Genomic DNA, 25,128 nt, shown 5'->3' with positions numbered 1-25,128 from the left:
CCTATGACAAATAATGACTGGTTTATTTGAGAAAAGTAAAGTAAAGTAGGTTTTAAAAGATGCTGACACAGCTGCTGAATAACTGTAACAACACCAGTTAGTCTAAATGATTAATGCAGAACTGTTGAGTAACATTCATATTCAAATTTCTTTTCATTTTGCTGTCCTTGATGATCAGAGACATCATTGGTTTTTCAGTTTGTTTTTCACACTTTTGTTAACATTTATTTTTATACCGTAGCTTACTTTATCCATCAGGTTGAAAATTACATGGTTGCATTTTATTTTATTTTCGTTTTTCAGTTATAAAGAAAAAAAATTAAAGGATATATATAATAGTAATTCATAGACTTTAGGTATTTATATTAAATGGGTACAGTGCATAGTATTCGGTTGTGAATGACTTTAATATTAGGCAAAGTATTGTTTATACTCTGCATTGCTGTAAGCTAGCGTCTAAAAATACGGTGGCCCTGAGAGGTCAAATGCACTGCAACTAAAGATACCACCAGCAAACCTAACCCTTAGCCCCCCAAAAACACAGCCCACAAAAGTAAGTTGAACAAAAACAAAAAAACAAACAAACAAACAACAGCAAAACATAAAAACAACATAAGTGTTTTGGGGAAGATAATGCGATGGACCAGCAACAAAAGTGACAGAAGCCAAAATGTGCGAAGAACTGCACCGAGGGGACTCATCTGTGTTATGAGTTAGAAAAAGATTCAGGTAATCTGTGTTTTAATCACATGATTCATACAATACTGTAGATACATGTTTGCTATTAGCTGTTTACTGCTAGCTTGTCCCTGCCGCAGCTGTTCCGTCACGTTATTGTCTCCCCATGAACACTTGCCGCCTGTTTTTTTAAAGCGTTTTCTACTTCCATTGTGTGTGTGTTATATTTTTTTCTATCTAGTTCAATTTTGTTTCATTCTACTTATGTTGTGTTTTGTGTGCTTTTGAAGGATTTTTTTATTTGCTGGTGTTTTGTTAAATTGCAGTGTGTTTGACCTCTATAAAGAAATGTCTTTTAAGAATGTCCTATAGTTTGACAGTATTTTTCAACATAAAACATACTAATGTGGCCACAAGGTGGTGTGGGCCTACAGTCTCACTTCTGTAAGCACACAAACACCACATTCTACCATATTACAATGTAACATGTTTATTTGGCCATTACAAATGACTTATAATACAGTATATGCATTCCTTTTCCATTGAAAGTGTTAATTTATATTAAAAAAAACATCCTTTTTAAGTAAGTAAAAGCATCCTGAGTGCTACAGAACAGAGCCCTGGGATTTTGTATGTATTACTATTCAGTCATTCAGTCATTATGATTCATCATTGTATTAGCAATTATGTTAACATTGCTGAAAAACAAAGTTTTTCTTGATGCTCAAATTTTAATCGTACGACTTTAAGTCACATAGAAAAACGGAAATCAAAGCCCGCACACTACCAAACAAAACTAAACTGGCATCCCTTCTTTGTAGAACAGAGACCCATTCATGGTGTTTGAGTAAAAACACAACTATTATGTTCCCAAATTTTGGGGCTTTCACTCGGGCTTAAAATCTGAATGCACCAGCTGCAGCTGAGAGAGGCTCGATACTATTAAGCACCCCCTCTAATGTGAAGAGGGATGTGTTTCATTGCCTTGTCTTGTACAACTCAGTGAGTGCATCTACAGCTGAAAGAACTACATTAAAATTAGATTTTCCTTTCCCTCATCTGTCTGTGCAAATGTTTTGGCAGGTAGGTTTTATGCAATGAGAGAGAGGGAGAGCGTTCAATTTTAATCACCAGATTGATTCTTTTTTTTCTTCCTTGAAAGTTTTCATTGCAGACAAAAGTGTCTGGAGTGCAAAATCCAATTTGCAGGCAGGATGTTTTATAGCTGCTCGCTCATGAAAGGTCACCGTGGTTTTTAAAGCTCTATCTGCTTTGCTTGCAGTTCTTATCTGGCTGCCCGGTGGCTGTTCCTTCCTGACAAATCTAGGTCTCGTTTGCAGGTAAAATGCTCATCTGATCAGGAAAGAAAATCTAATAAATTTTAAAAAATATATACATTTTTAATGCGTCATGAAATGTGTTGTGCATGGAATGAACTAAAGAAGTAAAGGAACAAATGACAGAGTCCTTTGATAAAACCCAGAAAAAAAGATGGAGGGGTGGGGGTGTGACAAGCCCAAAATAAATGTGACATCATTTAATTTACATTTATCACAGACTAGAGACATAGAGGGGTAAAATTTATGTAGCATGACCTTAGAATAATGAAAACAGTGAATCACTTTAAACTGAATTAACCAGTGGCTGCTGTATTATTGAACAACTCTTAATATAAGACTTTGCAATCCTTCACATTTCATTCTTTTCTCAAGCCTCCATAAAAGATAAAAGCATGAAATATGAATCACAAATATGAACTTTGTACTGTTTGGTACTAGAAAAAACACTAGTACCACAGCTTCATTCACAAAATGAAAAGTATATAACAGAGTAAGTTGCGTATCCACACCTTGTATCAAAAGTGTTGTCTAGCAATGGTGTGGTAAGTAATCAAACTACAAGAGAATTTATCAAATGTATATTTAATTTGAATAAGAATCTAGTGAACTTCTGAGATCATAACTATTACTTACCAATTGTAAGACATTAAGAGAGCAACAGCGAGTGACGCATGTTTTTTTCACCGGCTGTATTTCAGGCTGGGGGGGTGGGCTGACTTACTCATGGTCTGGAGAGCCAAATTATATCAATTATTCACTAAGGTAACAAGCAAATCACTGGCATACAGCATAATACGACAACCTGATGCTCTTACATAATCTTGTCTGTGAAGGTTCTCAGTCATCCAGGTCATCGTAGTCAAAGGAGCTTGCAAAGAAAAGCGTCTGGACTTCTTTAAGTTACTTGAAGACGTTTCACCTCTCATTCTCGGAGACGTTTCACCTCTCATCCGAGAAGCTTCTCGGATGAGAGGTGAAACGTCTTCAAGTAACTTAAAGAAGTCCAGACGCTTTTCTTTGCAAGCTCCTTTGACTTACATAATCTTATTTGTTATAACAGAAGATTTAGCATAGTGATGGATCATTTCATTCCCATCCACCAAAATAAATCCAAACCTCTTTGGGAGTTTTCAGTAAAATAGGCCATTCAGTGAAATCAAATGCTTTGTGGGTATCTAGTCAAAGTACAGCATATTCAGGCTTTGAAAGAGTACATAATTTGTTGCTTAAAGCTACTTTTATCTAAAAAACTAGGTGGAATGTAGCCGGTTGTTACTGGACAGAGTTGATCATGGCCTGGAAAATCCTTTCTCAAGAAACAACAGAAACTTTGATGGTCGTTCTCTTTTCTCATGTAGTCCAGTTGTTGTGCAGTCATCCTAATGTAGCATTCATGACTTTGCTGCTCACAAATAAAGCATTCAAGGCTATTGCCAGCAGTACTCTCGTTCCTTTACAGACAAGGGAGAAGACAAAAGGGGAGGGAGGCCACACTTCTCTGAGGGAGGATATTTCTAGAGCTGACCCATTTAAACAGCCCAGAGAAGCTGCAAAGCACAGGTGCATCTGCATTGGTTAGAACCAGAATGTGTAATTACATACATTAAAAATGCTGTTTATTCACAAACTGAAGCAAGTGTCAAAGCTGATTTTGCACACGTCATTTGATAGGCTTACTAAGCAGGATTTGAATAGAAACAGTTTGAGACACCGGGCTCAAATAACAAGTAATAGATTCAGTACAAAATGCATACAGCAAATGTCCTCAGTCATTCTTTTATGAGGGAAAAAAGAAAAGAAAATGTGGTGTCAGTTTAGGATTTGAATGCGTTATTCAGCACTCAAATGGGAAACAGTGGCTGATGATTATACGTAATCTACAGCCTCGCACAATTAGTGCAACCCAGTACTACTTTGCATTGTACTGATGTGGGGTAGAGGGTGAATGACATCCATATTTAGAAGGTCCTCATTGATTCTTCCTAACAGAGGCACAAAAGATTTGTTGTCTGTCCTGTCTTGAATAGCTGGACCTTAATGACAGTTCTGCATCATAAAACCGCCTGCTGACCTTAATCACCATTTGGAAATCTCTTGAAACTCTGAGCTAACAGTTTGCATTCGGTTTCTGCAGGTTGCATGAAAATCTCTGAGTCAGGTTATCAGGCGCTTTTGCATGGAAACACGCTGTTTCTATGCAAGGCCTGAATGTGTTTTCCCTTAAAAAAACACACACACACACATGACTTGGATGATTTCTTAGCCAAAATGGCAGATGATGAAGGATGAGTGAGGAGTGTGCTATGAAGATTTAATTAAGTCTCACCATGGGATGTCTTAGTGTGACTCCAGAGGCAAGGACAGAGGAGTTTGTGTTTGCTCAGTGCAACTGTGAATAACATCTACACTATTCTTACTTTGACCTACATGTACTGAGAGGAGGATCTGAGAATATGCCCACATGAGTGCAGGTCTTTCATCACGTCTTATTTTTACCAGGAGGCTGCCAGAGGGGTCTCCTTATAGCGAACCTTATTTTAACTTTAAGCTGTCAATCTCTGCTGGAGATAATCTGGGATGTAAGAGGCATCCGCGTCGCATCTCTCTACCAAATGTACAGTCGACATAAAGCTGCGCTGCCAAATCCCGGCTGTGGTGCATTTGCAGATTGTTGCAGGGTTACAAGCACATTTTCACCTCAGTTTATCTTAAAATTATGACATAGATTTTGATCGTCTCTGTGGAAGACTCCCAACAGCACTTTTCTTCATTCCCTTTGAAATGAATTCAGTCTCTTTTGCTCCTACTCAGTGTGCGTTACCATGGATACTGCTCCCAAATGGTTTGGCTTGTACATGAATTTGTTTATAAGTGTTACTTGGAGTGGATTGTTCTTTTTCTGTGCAGCCAGGGTAAACATAGTTTCCTAATTAAGCACAGGACAAGTGCACGTAATTCCATTGTTATTACTGTATTCTCTTCTGTGGGACTAAACTAATAATTTGATGTTTGCTTCAGGGAGTGATCAGGAAATTACTTAATTTTTGCAACTTCTGTAACGTGAAGCATGAGCTACCCGCCGACACCAAGTGCCTGCGGCAGTTCTTCTCTCTGCGATCTTCTGCATATGATTTAATCTGATTCACTTTGAATCAAAACTCTGTGGATTGTACAGCATCCTACTGATGCAAAGGAGCATCCAAACACCTCACATAGCTGCTTCTAAATCCTAATGGAGCATGCTGCCTGAGAGGCGAACACCCTGTATGGATTTGCACAACTGTAAATGATGTCTGGGGTAAGAAGGCTGAAGAGAGAGGGCTGAGTGGTTTAATTTCTTGAGGACTTAATCTGGGTTTTGGAATTAAGGGAAGACTGGAAGCATCTCCCAGTGAAGCTTCAGATTTATCACTGCCACACTTCACTCTCTGAATATAAGTCCACTGAATTAAAATCAGCTAGGGATGCCCCTACAGAAGTAAACAATAAATGTGAGGTTTAAAAATAAAATATCAAGTAAATAATGCATATATGAAAATATTGTAAGTAACTGAGGGATTATTCTTTTTATGTTCTTTTGTACATATATGGTTACAGACGCTTGTTGCCTTCATGCACTTTTATTTGGAGTTTCATTTATTTTCTTAAAAAAAGACAACACACGATAGACAAAAATCCACATTTTTTTTGCTGGTAGGGTTATTACTGATATATATTTTGTAATTTAGATATTGGGAAAATATCTTTAACATAAACTCTTTGGACCACAGTGTGAAAATCTGATAACATGACTGCCCTAATGATGATATTTCTGAAGGAACTGAAGTACTCACCACATTCAGTCACAAACAGACCCAACAGGTCTAATTCTGGCTCTGTAAAATATTCAGCACTGCAGTGGATGGTTAATATCCCTAGCGACCCTGGTGATTTCCCTGGGGTTTCTTCTTTTAACATGGCTGCCTTACCATGTCAGTCTAATGTGTTTTTCTTGTTTCGTCAGACATATAATTACAGGCCAGAAAAGAAGCTCAGTTCCTTTCTATTAGCCTGCCACGGTCGGAGCTGGAATTTGTAAGTGATGGGGTCTGACTGTGTGTGTGCACCTCCACATCTCTTATGTAATTTCCTCCAATGGGAACATGGAGATGAGAACTAAAAGTTTGCAGAGTCACTTAATCTTCCATAGAGTTAACTAGAGAGAGCTGCAGAGCTGAAGGGTATTTACCGTATTGAAACAACCTTCAAGTATTGAAGCTTGTTTAAGCAGTCGAAGCAGAGTGAAGCAGTGATCTGCGGTGATGTAAGCCTGACGGATCCCTGTCAGAGAAGTCTCTAATCAACAGAAAGCCACTTATTTCCTCTCTGTTAGAGTCTACAAGGTGCCTAAGACACCTGCTATCACCAAGCTGACAGACACTTATGCATGGTAACCAACAGCTGACACAAACTGATGCCAGTGTACTCTGAGAGAGAGAGAGAGAGAGAGAGAGAGAGACTCACACATACTCAGATAGATCCCACTCTCAGGAATGCTGGATGCCACAATGTGAGATCCACTGTATTCTGAATCATATCTCGTACACGTGGTATCTCACAGATGGAGTCCCAGTTAGATGTGTGTTTTGTAACCAGTGAGCAGGCAGGAAAAGAGATAATAATAATAAGAAAAGTGGTCATACTCCAGTGTGCTCAAGCAGAAAGCTGCTTCTCCTGTAACAAAATGAGATCTGTCAGAGGTAAGTATTATTGCATTCTTCTGCCTGATCAGCACAGTTTGTCTGTAGTGATTTCTATCTGCTGTGAGAGTGCTTCAGTAAGCAGTTCTGCTGCGCCAGTCACATGCTTTGGGCTGGGGCTCAAAGCCAGCTGTCCCCATCATCAGTTCAGACAATGCAGAAGATGTGGCGACGTGAGACTTTGGGGCAGATGCGAGTAGCAGTGGGCGGGCTAAGAAAAGCGTGACTAATCCAATTCAATTCAATTTTATTTATACAGCGCCAAATCACAATAACAGTTGGCTCAAGACACTTTATATTGTTAGGTCAAACATTGAAACAACTCACTATGAACAAGCACTTTGAGGGGTCCCGAAAAGCGCTATATAAATGCAATCCATTATTATTATTATTATTACTTTGGCAACAGTGGGAAGGAAAAACTCCCTTTTAACAGGAAGAACACATAGGGGTGAGTGAAGAAGAAACACTCAGAGCATCATGGGAAGCCACCAGCAGACTAAGATTTATTCGAGTGTAACTAAGTGAGGATTCAGGGTAGGGCTGCTCAATTAATCGAATTTTAATCACGATTACGATCTGGGCTTTCAACGATCATTAAAAATGACTGAGCTGATTATTAGCCCCTCCCTCATGCTTTACTCTCGCGCTGCTCCGTGTTCGAAATCCAGCGCACCTCTCTGCATTTCGAACACGTGTCACAACAATTAAGAGCAGCGGTCCCCAACCCCCGGGCCTTGGACCGGTACTGGTCCGTGAGTCGTTTGGTACCGGGCCGCGAGAGTTGAGGCTCAGGTGTGAAATGTATGATTTTCAGGGTTATTTTGTTATCGTTTTGATTGTTAACTCGGTTCTCCTTGGTCTTTTCATGTGTGTTATGAATAAATCTTCTTTTTTTTTCAGTACTGGTACTAGTTTTATTTTGTTGTATTTATCCGCGATACCTTAAAGGCCGGTCCGTGAAAATATTGTCGGGCATAAACCGGTCCGTGGCGCCAAAAAAGTTTGGAGACCGCTGATTAAGAGGACCCAAGGGAAGCTCGGAAAGCTAAGCAGAAGTTATTTGGAGAGGAGAGTGACTGCCATTGGTTGAAAAGAGAGGTAAAAAAAATAACTTCAGTGGTGCTGCACACTATTTTATATTACTTTTTAAAGTCATTATTCAATACATTGTTATTGTTAACCCTTTAAAGCCGGTCAGAGCAGCATGCTCTGTTTTGTGTAACTATTTTTAAATCCCTGTAGAACCTGAACCGCGTAAGCTAGCGCAATAATTGTTTTTTGCATATGAAACCAGAGGAGTTGTACTTACATCTTATGCCATCAGCTTGTCCTCGGTCACGGTTTCCTTCCACATAAAGCTTTGCAAAAATTGCATAAAAAGCGCTTGCAGGAACAAAAACATAATATTCCAGAAACATGCTTTGCTGATCCGATCAGCTGTTCGTAACACTTCCCACAGTGAAACAGACGTCAGCACGAACTATCCGGTTGTTCAGTGATGACGCGACGAATCCTACTTCCGGGTCTAAGGTAGTCTGCGTTTAATATGGCTTTTGTGTTGTTAACATGTTTAATGTTATGTATTTTCTTCTATTTGATCTCAAAAAGCTCCTAAAAAAGTCAGTGATCACTGTTGACCTCCCTCGGCTTTTATTACCGCTAATCATTTATTTAAGCTCAGTTTTTAAAACCTTAGGATGTAACTACAGCCCAGCCCATGCAGCAGTATATGAATGACTAACCTCGTATTGTATGGATGGATTATCTCAGTTGTTCTCCTGGCTGAAGTTTGGTCCTTTTACAGCATCCTGCCATGCGATTACATTTGTTCCTGACCACCGAGAACACTCACGGTAACTTTTATCGAGTGGAAAAAAAGTTAGCTTGTTTATATTATGCTAACATAGCTGTGTCGCTAGCGGTCACGTAGCACATCATTATATACCAGCTAGCCCAACTTCAGTAACCCTACAAACGTCACTGCTGTTTAGTTTTCTGTCTTCATTTATGCTGGAAGTGATAACAGAGCTGTACGTTTTAATTTGTTTCCAAAACCCCGCAGTCAGGACATGCTATATTGTATTTAGATAGAAGCTAGCGAGCTAACTCCCTGCTAACTTCTAACTCCGTTAAATGTCATAAATTCCGTTTTCATGGATGCCTGGATGTTAAACTCAATTGTTACACCTGGTAGAGCAGAACGCTGATCATTTTATTAAAGATGAAAGACTTTAGACAGTTTTTCAACTCTCAGTAATGCCATAGTGATCGTTTCATATATGGACCTGCACCAGAGTTTAGACCCAGACACGGCTAATGACGTCAGACTGAACAACCGGATCGCATGTCCGCCATTTCCTGCCAGAAACCGGAAGTGACATCATTTTCGCGGAAAATGTAGTTTTTTACTTGTAGGCCTTATACCAGTGTTTTTATAAGTCATGTTTGACTTTTCTGAATAATTTCTGGGATGCTTAGAACTCGAATTGCACTGCTGGAAATAGGTTATTTTGATGCACATGCTGTTTTCTTTGCAAATTTGCATCATAGGCTTGTTTTTTCGTTTTTCCTGCAGTGTATATAAAAATTGCTGTATCTCCAAAATAAAACTATGAAGACACTCAAAATAAATTTCCTGTTGTTGTAAACTATTTTTTGAAACTTTTTTGTATTTAAAGTTTTGAGGGATAAACCTCTTAAATTTCTCCAAGTAGAAATATATGTAAAAAAAAAACCCCCAAAAAGGTTTTCAATTTTTTTGTAGTTTATTGCACTTTTTTGCAATTAATGTAGTTACTATGGACTCAATGCATACATATTATTAAAATATGGGCTATAACAGTTGTATAGCAACTTGAAATGCTCCCACAAATGGCACTACAACATGTAAAAAAATAATATAAGCTCTGGCGGACTTGGTTCTATAGTAGGTCTTAAAGGGTTAAATAAATATCGTCAAATAATCGAGATCTCAATTTCAGTGAAAATAATCGTGATTATCATTTTTGCCATAATCGAGCAGCCCTAATTCAGGGTCACCTGATCCATGGTGTGTTTCATGGTGTGATCAGTCCTTCTTAATGATTAACACCTTGAAAACCAAGGACATGGTTATTGATTTCAGGAAGTCATCCCCTCATCCTGCGCTTACAGTGGTAAATGGTGCAGCCATCGAAATGGTGGATAGTTACAAGTATTTGGGAGTTGTTCTTGATAAGACCCTGTCCTTTGAGTCACATCTTGCTGCTACAGTGAAAAAGGCCCAACAAAGACTATACTTTTTAAGGAGGTTGAGAGGTTTTAATGTTTCATCTGAAATGATGACTCTCTTTTATAAAAGTTTTATTGAATCTGTTTTAACTTTCTGTATCATTGCTTGGTACGGTAGTATGTCCATGGATAATAAGACCAGACTTAACAATCTGGTTAAAGTGGCGAGCAAGATTTCAGGGAGGTCTCAGGTCCAGCTTGTGGACTTTTATAACAGGCAGGTGCTGAGGAAGGCAACCTCTGTCCTGTTGTGTTCAGATCATCCTCTCTTTAACGATTTTCAACTGCTTCCATCAGGTCGTCGTTATAAAATGACTGCAGTGAAGACGAAGCGACACAAATTGTCGTTTGTACCTAGTGCTATTATCTTAATTAACAACACTAAATTGTAAGTGTTGTTGCCATTGCACATTGCACTTTTTTCGATGGAAAATCTAGGTTGTTTTATCAGGCTTATATTATATTATAGTATTTTTTTTAATGAGTGTACGTGATGTGTTGGTTGTATGTTTGTTGTTTGTTTTGACATACTGCGAATCAATTTCCCGTCAGGGACAATAAAGTTACCATTGACCATTGACCATTGACCAGCCCTCATTATACGATTTATCAAAAAGGAAAGTTTTAAGTCTAATATTAAAAGCAGAGCGGATGCCTGCAACAGCAAAGATCTAAAATCAATAGGGGACATTTGACTGAATCAAGGCATTGCCAAGAAACTTCAGATAATAAAGGAGAAACTAGGCTGCAATAATTTTTAATTAGAGGATTTGTGACTTTATAGAAATGCGGTTTTTCACATCCACAGGGTTGACATTTGCAGAATAAGGCCGGTCAAATGCTATTACCTGATGCCACCCTGTACCATACATTCTAACGGACTGAATACCTGAAAGCTGTCTGAAAATGTCACCTTGGGGTTTAAAAAATTACAGGGGACGTTTTTCCACTATTTTCCCTAAACAACAAGGCGATTAAGAAAGAAATAAAAAAGTCAGTTGTCCCAATTACAGGACTATTTTTTCTCTACCTCATGACCATCAATATGAGAGGAGCAACAGAAGTTACGTCAAGAACCACGGGAAATCCAAGTTGATCTTAAACTACGTCTGAAAACTGTACAAATGTAGCTGTCATCTCTGCTTTCCCTCCACGATGAGCATCAGTGACTGCAGAGCGCAGAAACCCCCGGAAATGCCCCTGCAAAGGCCTTTAAGGGACTCAGATACGCAGCGACACCGCGGTGCTGCTCCGAGGCTCGAACTGCCACATGCCCCCAGCTCCCTCAGCACCACCCCTCCCTTCCTCACAAAAACACGCACAACCACGCCCCCAGAGGCACGCGCACAAGCGCAGGCTCAGACACACCACCTCCTCCATCACTGGCAAACGCACATACACACAGAAGCATCGCGGGGTGAAGCGCACAACATGTGAAATGGGCATGAAGGACAGGTGTCGGGCTCCGGCAGGCGCACAGCAGGTGCAGCGGGGCTAACGCCGTACCCACACGGAGAGCAAGGCTGCCGCTTCGCCATGTCCACCGCATGCCATGTACTCACTGGCGAGACGGTAAGAAGGCCCGTCGTTTACTCTCGAAACATTTACCGCAACAAACTTGTTCGAACTCCCCCTCTTTAGCCTTCTCCGTGGGCTCCGTCCTGATTTGAACCCCGTGGCTGCTTCAGTATTTATGTTTTATTTCTTTTTAATGATGTCATTCCGGACTCAAAGGCGTTAGGTCAGCCACAAAGGATGGAGGGCCGTCCGTGCCGCACCAAAATAAAAAGATTTGCCCGAGTGTATCAGAGCAAATGTTTGGTAAGGCTTCGAGGCTCAATGCGTCTTGCTTTGGGTTTGGGCGCGGGAGGTTTCAGGAAAATCTGCAGCACGATTGTGATAGAAAAGGAAAGAATGCAGTCTTTAAAGTTGCTTTTTGTTACTCTTTAATATGGCAAACAAATGGATTTGATCTCAGATTAATTCTGGACTGCATACAGAACATTTAGCTTTATATAAGAAACGTAAAGCCTAATACCATGCAGTACAGCCTTTGGCTCTATGAATAGGCTGTTATGTAAAATTACTGTTACATCCTTTAAAATCAAGTAGCACAGGTCGATCTGCTCACACGCATGTTTGCATCGATTATCAGTTGATGTTTTTTTCTCCTCAGGCTGAGATTTTGCTCTCAGTGTGCAACTGCAGGAGCATTTAATGGATTCTTTGCTGTGTGCCGTAGCCATGGAGACAGTATGTGGCATGTGGTTTTTCTACTTGTGCTAAAGTGGAGTCTCTCTATTAAGGAGAAAGCTTAGTCCGTGAAGACAGAGGAAGGAATTTGTGGATTCACTGAGTCAAGATGTCCTGTCCCATCCTGAAATTCCAAAACACAAATCTTCCCTCTTTCCTCCTGGATCAGTGCGATTTGGAAGCAATATTCTGGTTAACAGATGTGTCAGCGAGAGACCTAAAGTTACTGTCAACCTTCAAAATTATATGCAGCACAATTTCTTTTTAAATTTTCTTTTGCATCTCCTGTGCAGTTGAATGCTCTAGCATTACTTTGGGGATCAGTTTTGTAAGGCTGTTTTACCAATATCGGGAAACGACATAATTTGATGAGCACTGTTCATCCATATCCATTAAAGGATTAAAGCTGTGTCCTTGTTTGAGTCAAATTTGGGCATTGGAATGCTCACTAAATGTTAATAATAATGATAATAACAGTGCTATAATAATAAAACTAGAGCTCAACAAGGCCTTAGTTTTTGCAAGCCCCTCCTTAAAAGTATTTATTTAGATTTTTAAGGATAGAAAGATTGGAAGCTAGGTTCAACATTTTTTCCTATTTAGTGGCACTAAATAGGAAAAAATCATTTCTAGATTTATCATTAATAGGACATTGGTAATTTATTTGTAATAAATTAAAACAAGAGCTAGTCTGACAATCGCAGTTGTGTTACACTGACATTCAGCATTCAAGACAGTGGTCCCAGTCATGCCGGAAGAGATCGCGTGGTACTATCTAACCCGCTATGTAAAGAAGAACAAAGCTTTTCTCAACATTACAAAACATGTTTTACTGTTATAGTAGTCACACTAGGTGCAGTAGTTTTTACTACAAATGGCTTCATATGGTCAAACATAATGAAATATTTAACTAAACCCCTAAATGTCTGTGACTGGTTGTTGTTGTCTGTTAACGACTGGATTTTCCTGTCTGTAAATCTGAGAAACCCTATTTTAATTAGTATATATAACTATAGCTATTCCTGCATATTAAAAGTAGAAAAATATTCATATTTGTGCTTTACAATGTGACAATGAACGCAACAAACCATGAAAATCAGTGAATAGCGGTGTATGCGTTCGCTTGTGTGTGTCGGGGTTTGTTGTGAACAGACGTGATATTTAGGTGTGTTGTGGAGACATGACAGAGATGGCTGGTCAGGCCTCTCTCGTCATGATGAACAGATGGTAACTCAGGGTTGGCTTGTGGGTGAGTGCCAACAAGAAAGCCCGTGTGTGTGTGTGACACATAAAAACCCATTGTTGGAACATTTTGTCCATAATACTCTCCAGAGGCCTTAAAAAAAACCCCAAATAAACAAAAACAACAAAATGTTTTGGTTGTTCTTTAATCAGAGATTCGTCAAAGTTGTCTGTTATTTATTGGAAAATATTCAGAGCAGCTTTCTTTACATAGTTATGCTAACGTAATACTTGCTACAGAAAGGCGACATAAGCATGTACATTGCTGTATTTCATTTATATTTCAGTAATCTTAGTAATCAGTGAGCTTTAAGTTGTGGCTGTTGGCCTGAAATTTTCTAATTGGGTTAGTCTTTTAAGCTTATGTTACATTTATATCTACTCACCCTTACACATATTGGAAGTAGTTCCTTATAGGGCTGTGCGATATGACCAAAATCTCATATCCCAATATAAGACATCTATCGTCCGATAACGATATAAATCACAAAAATTAAAAATTTTCTGTAAACTCTGTGAATCTCGGGCAGCTCGACTTGCGTGAAGTGTTGCGGGGGAAAGCCTGTTCTAACGTTTGAGTCTAAGGTTTATTTTTTAGCACCTGACGGCTCTTTTTTTTTCTTCTCATCCGTAAACACTCTGCATACTCTTTCACGTGGTTCAGTTTATTTTGAAAAGTCTCAACAGGATCTTGAGCTTTATTGTGAAAGGTTTATGTGGAAAATAAACAAGCGGACACGTGATGGTGTTACCGTCGTTGTCGTAAAACAGGCGCTTGTCCGTCCGTAGTGTGGTTATATTAAAAATAAGAGAAAGAGAGAACTTTAAGAAATTAATATAGCCACTACAGTGACCATCAAAACCGTGAAAAAATATTGCCATAAACAGTTTATTTTGCGACACCACGAAACAAACGATAGCGTAAAATGAAACGATAGACGTTTTTATATCGTCATCCGATATATATCGTTATATCGAACAGCCCTAATTCCTTAGATTTACTTGGAAAATATATAAACATTTTATGTATTTAAAATATCTAAAATGCAGTATAGTAAGAAACTCAGTTTGCTAATTTAGCATTTTGTCCTTTACAATTAACATTTCAAAGGACATTTAATCTGGATTATCTTAATTTGCACAAATAAAACACATAAACAGACTTACCTTTTAAAATTATTGTTTACTTCAACTCGTTTGAAAATGAAAAAAAAACCATGAAGGACAAAGGGAGGGAATTCCTAGATTTATTTAAAAATGTATGTGAAGATTTCGTCAAGTAAAAATAAAACAGATTTTAAAGGAATTCTTCATTCTGGGAAAGGATTGTTTATTTCTCATTTTAACAGACTGTCAAATAGACCAGACCACCACAGGGTTTATATTATAGATGTTATAGCTTCATTCATCTGTCAAACTGTAATTCAACATTAGTGCTGATAACACTCTCTCAGCATCTGCAGTCTGATGAGGGGCTGTGAGGGCAACAGCAGCCGCCAGACTGAGCTGGAGGTAGAGTTCTTAGCCAGCAGAGGATATAAGCCATACCAAAGTCTTCTCCAGAGTTTCTGACTGAAGACGATTTGCACGCATGGAGCCACCCATATATTTAAACTAAGAAAATCCCTTTAAGGCTTAAACAAACCTCGAGGTCTGTTTGGTGTGATTAAATTGCTTGTATTATGAATGCAACCCACTCATTCAGCAGGACCTTTTCGTTTAGTACCATGCTAGGAACCGCATCTGTCAGCTGTAGCTTGCATCTAAAGTTCATCTTTTTAATATTCATACAATGCCCTAAAAGAATGATATACAGTTAGATATACAGTAGTTCTTTTACCATGACTTGGACAACAACACCAAAACATTTTCTATGTATAGGAAACAAATAATATATTCTATAAAATGAAAAATACAACTACTAAGCTATTACAAATTACTGAAAATGATGATTATAATTCCAGTAGATGAACACATTTTAGATTTCGTAGCCTTTTAAAATGTCTGTGTAGGTTCAGTCCAGGTCATGGTAATCTAAGGCAGTGTTTTCCAACTACTGTGCTGTGGCACATAGGTATGCCGTGAGAAATGATTAGGTGGAAGATGGTGGAACATTACCTGGTTCCACCTGATTAGTACTCTAAGCGATCGGCGTAACGTGCAGAACAATTACATTCTCTTCCAATAGAGGGCAGTACAACTACCCTCTCTAATAATAGTCATGCTGTGAGATGACACAGCGCGTAATATTAATAGATAAATATTTGGAAAGAAAAAGTAGTCTATCTGACCTGCGTCCTGGAGAAAATTCCAACCCAGATGAAAGCCCTAGCATGAGTAGTGCTGGGGACAAACCAAGCCAATTCCTCTATACCTGGTGCGCAGGGAAAAATGATCAATCTGCTTTTTGTGACCTTGTTGTTTGGTGTAGTGCCGCGTGATTTCTCTAATGTGAAAAATGTGCCGTGGCTCCAAAAGGTTGGGAAACACTGATCTAAGGAGCTTGGACTGGACTTCTTTAAGTTTCTTAAAGATGTTTCACCTCTCCTCCAAGAAGCTTCTTCAGTTCTAAGATCAAATGGGCGTTAAGGCGGGAAGGGATCTCAAAACTGGATTGTATGTGCCAGACAGTTGCTGTCTGCCACGACTCCCACGAGGGCTTAAATACCCGGGACTCTCCACCATTTAGTCTTAGAACTGAATAAGCTTCTCGGATGAGAGGTGAAAAGTTTTCGAGAAACTTAAAGGAGTCCAGTTACCTTTCTTACCAAGCTCCTTAGGTTACCCTTCTAAATGTATAGTCATGTAAAAAATCAGTTTACATATAAAAGTGACTTGTAAACCTCTCCTCTGGACCGTTGACTGAGTTGAGTGGTCTGTTTTTAAACTGAACTAATTCCTAATTATTTCATGGAGGCCCAGAGATTGCAGGCTCTGACAGAAATTCACATATTTACAGCAATTTGGATTTTTTTTGTTTCTTGGACCAGTTTGCCGTTTTCTTGGCGAGATTGGAGCTACTGGCAGATTTTAAATGTTATGGCATTCAGCATCACTACTCCCAAGCCTTCAGAGCTAACGTCTACACATATGCAGTTACCACAGTTACACATCGGTATCTGAAGTTTTTTTTAATTTAAAACTTGAGATATTCAGCTGATTGCACTATTCATAAACTTGATGTTTTTTCCTCGTTTTTCTAAAAATACAAGCTCAATGAGGTTGGGACAAATAATAACAATTCTGAATTTTGGCTTTTTATAGTGATGGGGAGGAGGATGATTAGGGGTTATGGTTCACTCAAAAAATGATTCTTTACATTCATAAACATGAAGGAATTTGAGTAAGATGCAACTGAAAGATATCAAAGAAGATGAAATAGTTTATGAAAGAATTCCATTTATGGAAAAATATTACCAAAGTTGAAATTGTGGCTTTTCCATTTTTAGAAAAGATATAACATCTGTAAGTTACAACAAGATTTCTATATAAAATATAAAATACTACACCAAGTAAAGGTTTATATAGCTAATATTAGAGACCTGAAATGTAACTATTAAAGGGTTAATTCTTATATGCATCGCCAACAACCAAACTATGATTACAGAGTTTGTGAAGTTTATATATATATATGTATAATTAAAATTACAAAAAAGAATAATCTCATCTTTCACATTGATCTGTGATATTTGGATAAATCAAGGTTTTGAAAAGCAAACTATATGCATTATAAACATATATATAATATAATATATATATATAAGTTGAAACCCTTTGTGAGGTGTACTTGGGTTTATTCTGTGCCCAGTGTCATTTCTCACATCATCTGTAAAATCTGCCCTGAACTCATGCTCCTCAGCAGTTCTAATTTTGGCAGCATTATTAACATCAAGAGTCACGAGTTCATATCTACCCTTGATATGAGTAACGCAGAATTTTAGGAAGGTCAGCCCATTTCCAGTTAGTGGGCAGGATAACAAGGGGAAAGTGAGAATGCGCAATGTCTATTTTGGAAATAACAAAATGAGTGGGATGAAGGCAAATTAAAGTCTGAGGCAGATCTGAGTAGGTAGAAAAGTGACATCTTTGTAGTGCTCTCTAAACTGTTTGTTGTATTGACTATGCTTTAGTGTGTAAGAGGAACGACATAGATGGTTATATTTTAGTAAATTTATCCGTGGTCATCAGTGGATGTGGAAGCTGGATCGTAGTCTGGGAACCTAAAAATCGCGTGATGCTAATTATTCATGCTCTGGACTCCTCGTTTATATTTTTTCTTTAATCAAATGTCCCACTTTGGTTCTAAGACTAACAATATCATTGTTGCAGGTGGTCAGAGCCTGCTCTGCTTCTGTTATATATTGCCCCTGGGACTGGTGAAATGTATTTGCATAGTGCATATTCTGAGGGATAATTCTGCTCTCAGAGACACTTGTTCAGTCTTAAAAAATAGGGCTTGTCCCTCAAAACTGCCTTCTTAATTAGCTGCAGCAGAAGGCAGCATGCTGCAAGCCTTTAATGGTAAAGTGGAGCCACTGTGGGGCAAGAAGGCATCACGTGCAGTAGGCCACAAGTGGGAGTGTAAGGCAGTTCACCTTCATTAGCCCTCAGTGAGATATTGGCATTTGATAACTACATTAACAGTATTAAATAAGAGCTTTGTAAACTACACTGCTGTTAGCTATGGGGTTGCTCCTCACTCCTGAAGCTCAGCATGTTGACCTTTACTTTTCCAACATGGTTTACACAGAAAGAGAGTGAAAATGTGCAAGTTGAGAATAAACAAACTTTCCGTTGTTAGAAGCTAGTGCATTACTTCCCAACTTCTCAGCTAGTTGAAGACCTACTATATCAAGCTAGCAGTTTGATGGTATGCCCTAGAATTATGATTATTCATTATTTTTGCATAGGTGGGAGCCTTTATTTACTTTTAGTCATATAGGCTCATTCTTTAGTAAAACACGTAGAGTACATAACATTTTAATGTCACCATAAAAGAAATAATAACAATTTAAAAAATACAACTCCACAATTAAAGCATTAAATAACCTAAATAATCTCCTCTTGTGACAAAGTTTGGAAGAATGGATCCAGATTTTGTGGACTGATTCTTCCTAACTTTGTGGCACCAATACAATATACTATACACTGTTTCTAGAACAGTACTGTAATATGTTGAAGACACTTAAAAAGTCTCAATTCATGAGTGGTCTGTTCACCACTCTTTAGAAAAATTCTCATCATTCTTGGCGTTGACACTGTCGGCACATTTGGTATAGCAGCAATGCTAACCGAAGTCAACCTTTGTTTTTCTAAATAGAGCCTAACTGAGGGATTTTTAAGACCAATTCTGATATTTGAGGATTTAAAAATCTGAAAGGAAATGTTTTTGTCCTTTCAGACCCACAAAACATCAACAGATTTCACTAGCATTTTTATGTGTAGTTATTTATAAGGTCTTACTAAGATAATATGACATTGCAGTTTAAAAATGACCTCGTTTTAATGTCACAGCAAGGCATGGATTAGTTGTTTACACTCTGCCCGACTCTGCTTGGATCAGCTGATTGTTGTTTTTGTGGTGTTCCAAACATGTTGCCATCAGGTAAGTTGCAGAGTGTCCTCTTGGAAGCAAATTATGCAATATTAAAAGTCACAACATCTCTTCTTTAGTTTTTACATTTTCATTTATTTCCCATTATATGAGATCAGATGAGAAAAGGAAGCGGGTAGTGGGCAACTTTTGAGGTGGGCTGTAGGCTGTCCATCCAATCAGAAGTTAGAAACAGTTGTATTTTGTCATTGGCTAAAAAAGTTTGTTTTTTCTTTTTATAATAAACTTTTGATTGGTTTGGCAAAGCACACTTTTGGATGGGTTGAGACCAGCAACCGCCAACATGGGTGCGTAAGCCTTCCTATGGCAGAGAAAACAATAACGCTGATTATGCTCCATCTCTTTTCTTTCCCCAGGCTGTGTTGATCTTGAATCACACTGAATGGAGATCATTGAAGTTTCTTTAAGATGACTCGGACACATCCCCCTGATATACTGGCATCAACTCTGTATCAGGACATAAATCTAAATCCCATCACTGACCCCTCCATTTCTCTACACTCCAACCAGCAATGTGACTTGAAAATGATTGATAAATCAGAAATCATCAACAAAAGACACTGCCGTAGTTTTGACTTCATTGAGTCACTGGATGACCCACAGACCCTCTCTTCCTCGATGGAGTATCCTTACAAAAGGCCCGAGCATCAGACATTAAATAAAGATCTTGCGTGGAATGGATTGGATCAACCGGGACATCTTCGCTTTTCATCTCCAGATCTGTTTAACACCAGGCAGTTTCAGCAGCACAGCACCCAAGACAAAACCAGCAATCTTACATGGTCAGATTCAAAAAAGAGATCCAGGTCTAAAAGTGCTCCCAGGATTAAGGCTACTCTCACTCCTGTACCCATTTCAGTGTCTCCCCCAGGGACCAGGAAGGGGAGGGATGCACCTCAGGCTGCATCAGATACCTTGAGGACTTCTGAAACAGTGCGAGATTCCTACTCATCAAACAGGCCTTTTTTGAATGAGGTGCATCCTATCAAACTGCAGCCTCATGCCCCCCTCTATGTATCAGACTGTTTTGAGGAGGACAAGTCAGATAAACCTGCTGTAACCCCTCATGTTAGGTGCCGTGTGGACATCAAGCCAGATGCTGCTGTACTGCAGCACACATCAAGGCAGGTTCCCAGTGTGCGTCCTGACCACCTTTGGCAGAGATACTCTCAGGCCAGTAGCAGCAGAGGTTTGTATGTGCCTCAACAGATGGTCTCCTCACCAACGCCTACTCCAAGTGAGTGCTATAGTGGAGATTTTAGACAGGGGTACCATTACACTACCAGTATGTCTCCTATCTCTTACCAGCATCTAGACATGCACAGAATGCCATCACCAACAGCACCATATCTGACTCAAGAACAAAGAGCTTACTCAAATCCTAACATACCAACCAAGTTTTTCTATACCGAGGATGCAGTCCGTTATCCAGTGCATCCCTACTCTAGAGCTTACTTTCAGGATGATCGGTCCAGTCTAACCAGTCATGGTAGTACAGTGACCAGTCAGTACGATCCAAGGACTCGATGGGTTCACACCCTTCCTGTCAGGTCGTATTACGCAGACAACTTTCCTAGAGAGCCTGCACATTCTGTATACGGCAGGCCTTACTCCACAAGTGAGGCAAGTTCATACTTTTCTCAAACTCCACTGTCTAGATCTTACTATGGTGAGGACAACCGCTTCAATCCGTATCATATGAATAACTCAAGGTTTGTTTACTCCAAACCATTTAGCTCTCCTATGGAGCAGTACTTTTCATCAAGGCCATACCATACAGAGGGTCGTCGACGCCCTCGAATGTCTCAGGCCTTTTCAGATGACTGGTATCGCTCAAGCATATCTGGTTACTCTAATCAGTCCTCTCAGCACACGCCACCAAGAGTAAGACAAGACTCCAGCATACCCCCGTGGTTTCCCAATAGCTGTACAGAGACAAGTCGCCTTGGAGCAGAAATCAAAAACCATTCAAAGTCTTGGGACAATATTCTCTATCCACGTCATGACAGAGACCAGTCAGTGCCACGTGGACGAAGTTATGAAAATTTGTTTTACCAAGCAAGGAACGGCACATCCTCTGATGTTACATCTCAACCTGTCATTCTTAACCTATCAAGTTCACCGAGACGCTACGCTGCCCTGTCACTGTCTGAAAACTCTCTAGAGAGGGGTTCAAGCAATCCGTGGAAGAATAGCAAGAGTGGACATTGGTTTGTAACTCCAGAGATCACCATAACTGACAATGACCTATGTGCAGGCAACAGCCGGCGACGTGATGTCCACTCTGTTAGCTGGGATACACTGGATGATGAAAAAACACCATCTCCCAGAGAAGCTCATCCGAAGCAGCCATCTAATGCAACAGACATTACCAAAGATAGGAAACATAACAACTTCTCCCTGCAGCAGAGCCTAGAGCAGCTGGATGAACTCTTAGCTGATTTGGTCGTTGACTACAAACCACCAACTAGCAGAAAGTCCAGTGAAGACCTTTTAGACCAGCTAAAACAGCTAATCACTGAAGATGATGAGAAAGACAGGGGTTTGTCTGGGCACGAGAACTTAGGATGTCTGAACACCCAGCTCCCCTCCTCCAAATCCAGCCCCGACACCATCAAAGACCCCGATAGTGGGTGTGATGCTTTACAAAGAAGTGCAGAAGAGTGCTCTCCAGACCACAGCACTGATGAAGATGACACTATGGTGTGTGCTAATAAGAAATGCAGCCGGATTGAGAATATGTTCAACGCCTGCCTGTATTTCAAGTCTTGTCACAGTTGCTACACCTTCTACTGCTCACGAAATTGTCGCCGGGACGACTGGGAGATCCACAAAGAGACGTGCCTGTATGGTCGTGTCAGTAGTGTGTGTCGACACACTCTTAAGTTTTGCAGAGAGAATACAGAGATCCACAAAGCCTTCTCACGAGTTGCTAAAGCTGGCTATCTCTCCAGAGGCAGAGGCGTCCTCTTTCTGGGTTTTGCTAATCCAGAGACAGCTGACAACTTCCTGCAAGTTGGGCTTGAGAGCCTCCTCATGTCTCCCACATACTTATCTCTCAGAGAGCTGGATGGCTTCAAGGACAACCTAGGAGAGTACTGCAAGGAACTGCAGCAAGCAGGTCATGAGTATGACCCCAATGAATGTTTCCTTTTGAATGTATCCATCGCTGTTGGTGAACTAGTGCCTAACAGACCTTCGCCAAGGGTCCAAACACCAACAGTTCGAAAATATGCAAAGGTGTCCTTAGCCTCCTCAAGCCCTGACAAAAAGGTACTCAAGAAGGATAGCGAAATGGAAACGCTCATCCTCACTCCCCCTCCGGGCACACCAGACATTGACAAGGAGGGGGAGGAGGGAAGAAAAGCTCGAGAGGTCTGCTTTGTCAATATCCAGCGTGAGCTCAGGACCAGAGGAGTTTTCCTTCGCCATGAGTACCCCAAAATCTATAATCAGCTGTGTGAGTTTGTGGAAAGCAACAAAAGGTTTACTCCTACTACTATATACCCAATAGATAAGAGAACAGGGAAACAGTTTATGTGCATGATCATGGCAGCATCCGAGCCAAGAACATTAGACTGGGTGGGCACCCCCCATCTCTTGGATGATATCATATAGCATAGCACTAATTAGTAACGATAATGATGTCAGCTAAATGTATATACTGGAAATAAATTGTGTGATTTAGCAAACTAAATATTGATTTGGAAATAGATGTATATACAGTATGTGACCAGCCGCTCTCTCTCTCTCGCTCTCTCTCTCTATCATCTATCTATCTCTCACTTCTGTCTGTTGCCACAGATACACAAAACTCACACGCATAAACACACACACTTGTGACATGTTGTTTTTGGCTTGTTTTGATCCCGTTGCCCACAGAACAGTTAAACAGTTAATAGCCTGCATGTAGACTAGGCAAGCTCTCCAGTTATCCAGGTGTTTAAGATGTGAACATGTATGATTGTGCAGTCTCTGCAGACAATTTATGAAGCACACAGTATTTATTAAGTGCACATTTCATTGCCTACACATAATAGTGTGCAAAGCCAGGTTTCATATTGTAACAGTCATCCACTATTAATTTCTCCAACAAATGCTAAATCATATATTTATATCTTGTTACAGTGGTTGTAAGATTACAACTGTTGTTTATTAGTATTTAAGTATTATTTCCTTGATATGCTGTAGATGTGTGGTTTTTAAAAAAAAATTATATTAGTCATTGTTTCATAGATAAAGGAGTACAATCAGACCGCCGGTTGTTTTCCCACTCCATTCACGATTTAGTTGGAACTTATTTCATCTTGTGAAAAGACTTGATGTCATTCTTGTATAAATTGCTTTGTTTGAAAGTGGCCTTCAGTCGAAAACAAAAAAAATGCATTTGACACAAAGCAATGTATAGGGTTAGCTATTTCTAAAGGGTTTAGAGCTGTAGAATTAGGTTGTTTAAACTACCAGTGTAAATGAATAATTATTTTTGCTCAAAGCATGTTATTTATATTTAAGGTATTTTAATATTGATATTGCTTATGATTAAATTTATTATGTTAACAAGATACCATTTGATGCATAGAAATGTAAGAGGTATATATATTGAATATTAGATCATTTGAACATCATGAACTTGAGACCTTATTGTAACTAATACCACAGTATGTTCCTAATTAAATCATATGCAATAAAAGAGCAACCTTAACATCTATATTGTAAAATCCTATTTTATTATAAACACTTAATAATTCCTTTGAGCCAAGAGCTGCAAAGACTATTTGCACTTACACAAATTATGAGATAAGAATGTTCCTAACAGCGCTGCAGCACTGACCCCAGATGATAAGCCTGCTTCCAATGCCATTGTTGACTAATCTAAGGTTGCCCTTTTACTTGATTATATCTTTGTGCAAGACCTTCCTCAAGTTTCTATTTTGTGATGTTTATAACACACGTATATATAAATATATATATGAATCTATAATAAATGGAAGTAAATGAGTGACCTCATGGCTTTGAATTTTTCTTCATGGGCTACTTTATATAAAGGCACAAGATTAAATAAATACAGTTCTCGTCATGTTGTCTCCTTTTTATATTATTAGAGCTCCACCTTGTGGAGCAATGCATGTATTGGTCGAAATACAAAGTTGGTATTGGCAACTTATAAAAAGTAAAATATATCACATTTGACCTCTGACCTCTTTCAAGGTCAAGTAAGGTCAAACTTTCATAAAATGACTTTAAATTTAAAAGGTGATGCTCTCACCTTTGTCACGTGACATCTAAGTCAGCTTTGGTGCTGATAAACTAATACTTAATACACATACATGACATACAGTACAAAAGGCAGTGTAGGAAACTCATCACTCTTTTGTCCAGTGGTGGCTCACACATGGAATATGAGCAAGTATGAAATTGAATACCATTTAAAGGCCTCGGGTATCATTAATTACAATGGTTATGCACATGTCAACCAGATAAACTTTAAGTATGGGTAAAAATTCTATATGCATACATTCATTCACATCATTAGGTACAATAGTGACCTATTAATTACTAGGTTGTACCCCCTTTTGCCTTAATAAGTCATGGCATAGACTGAACGAGGTGCTGGAAACATTCCCCAGAGATTTTGTTTTGTTTTATTAAAATAAAATTTCACTTATTTTTTGGGAAAGTGTACATTCTGATCTAAACATCTCGACAGTGACATCTGCAGGTCTTGGGGGAAATGGCAATGTGAAGGAGTGTCGATGGTAGAGAGCAAGACATCAGGAGTTCATCCTCCAGGTGGGATCTCTCATATTAATTGAATGCATTTCAGTTTATTTCATGCTAACGCTTGTGGTAGCAGCCCTGAAGTTCTGTTAAACTAGGAGATAATGGATTTGAGAGGGCAGATTCAGGGGAGCACTACTGGGGAAGGGACTGACAGTTCAGCTGCAGGCTCCACTGACTTAGCATTATAAAATAATAATAAAAAAACAGC

At 39.2% G+C, this 25,128-nt stretch overlaps 1 protein-coding gene across 1 annotated transcript; it reads left to right on the top strand.

The window, feature by feature from the left end:
• The first annotated feature begins 11,383 nt into the window (after positions 1-11,383).
• On the top strand, positions 11,384-24,142 carry unm_hu7912 (un-named hu7912). Its single transcript, XM_085474869.1, has 2 exons — positions 11,384-11,602; positions 19,496-24,142. Exon 2 carries the CDS (start codon positions 19,548-19,550, stop codon positions 22,755-22,757), a length of 3,210 nt encoding a protein of 1,069 aa, XP_085330995.1. The 5' UTR covers positions 11,384-11,602; positions 19,496-19,547; the 3' UTR covers positions 22,758-24,142.
• The last annotated feature ends 986 nt before the right edge of the window (positions 24,143-25,128 follow it).

This window comes from Copadichromis virginalis, linkage group LG12 (genome assembly GCF_057382275.1).
Source record: "Copadichromis virginalis isolate Kocher_CV1m ecotype Utaka linkage group LG12, C_Virginalis_male_GT1.1, whole genome shotgun sequence".
NCBI lineage: Eukaryota > Metazoa > Chordata > Actinopteri > Cichliformes > Cichlidae > Copadichromis > Copadichromis virginalis.
This window is presented reverse-complemented; position numbering and strand designations above follow the sequence as displayed.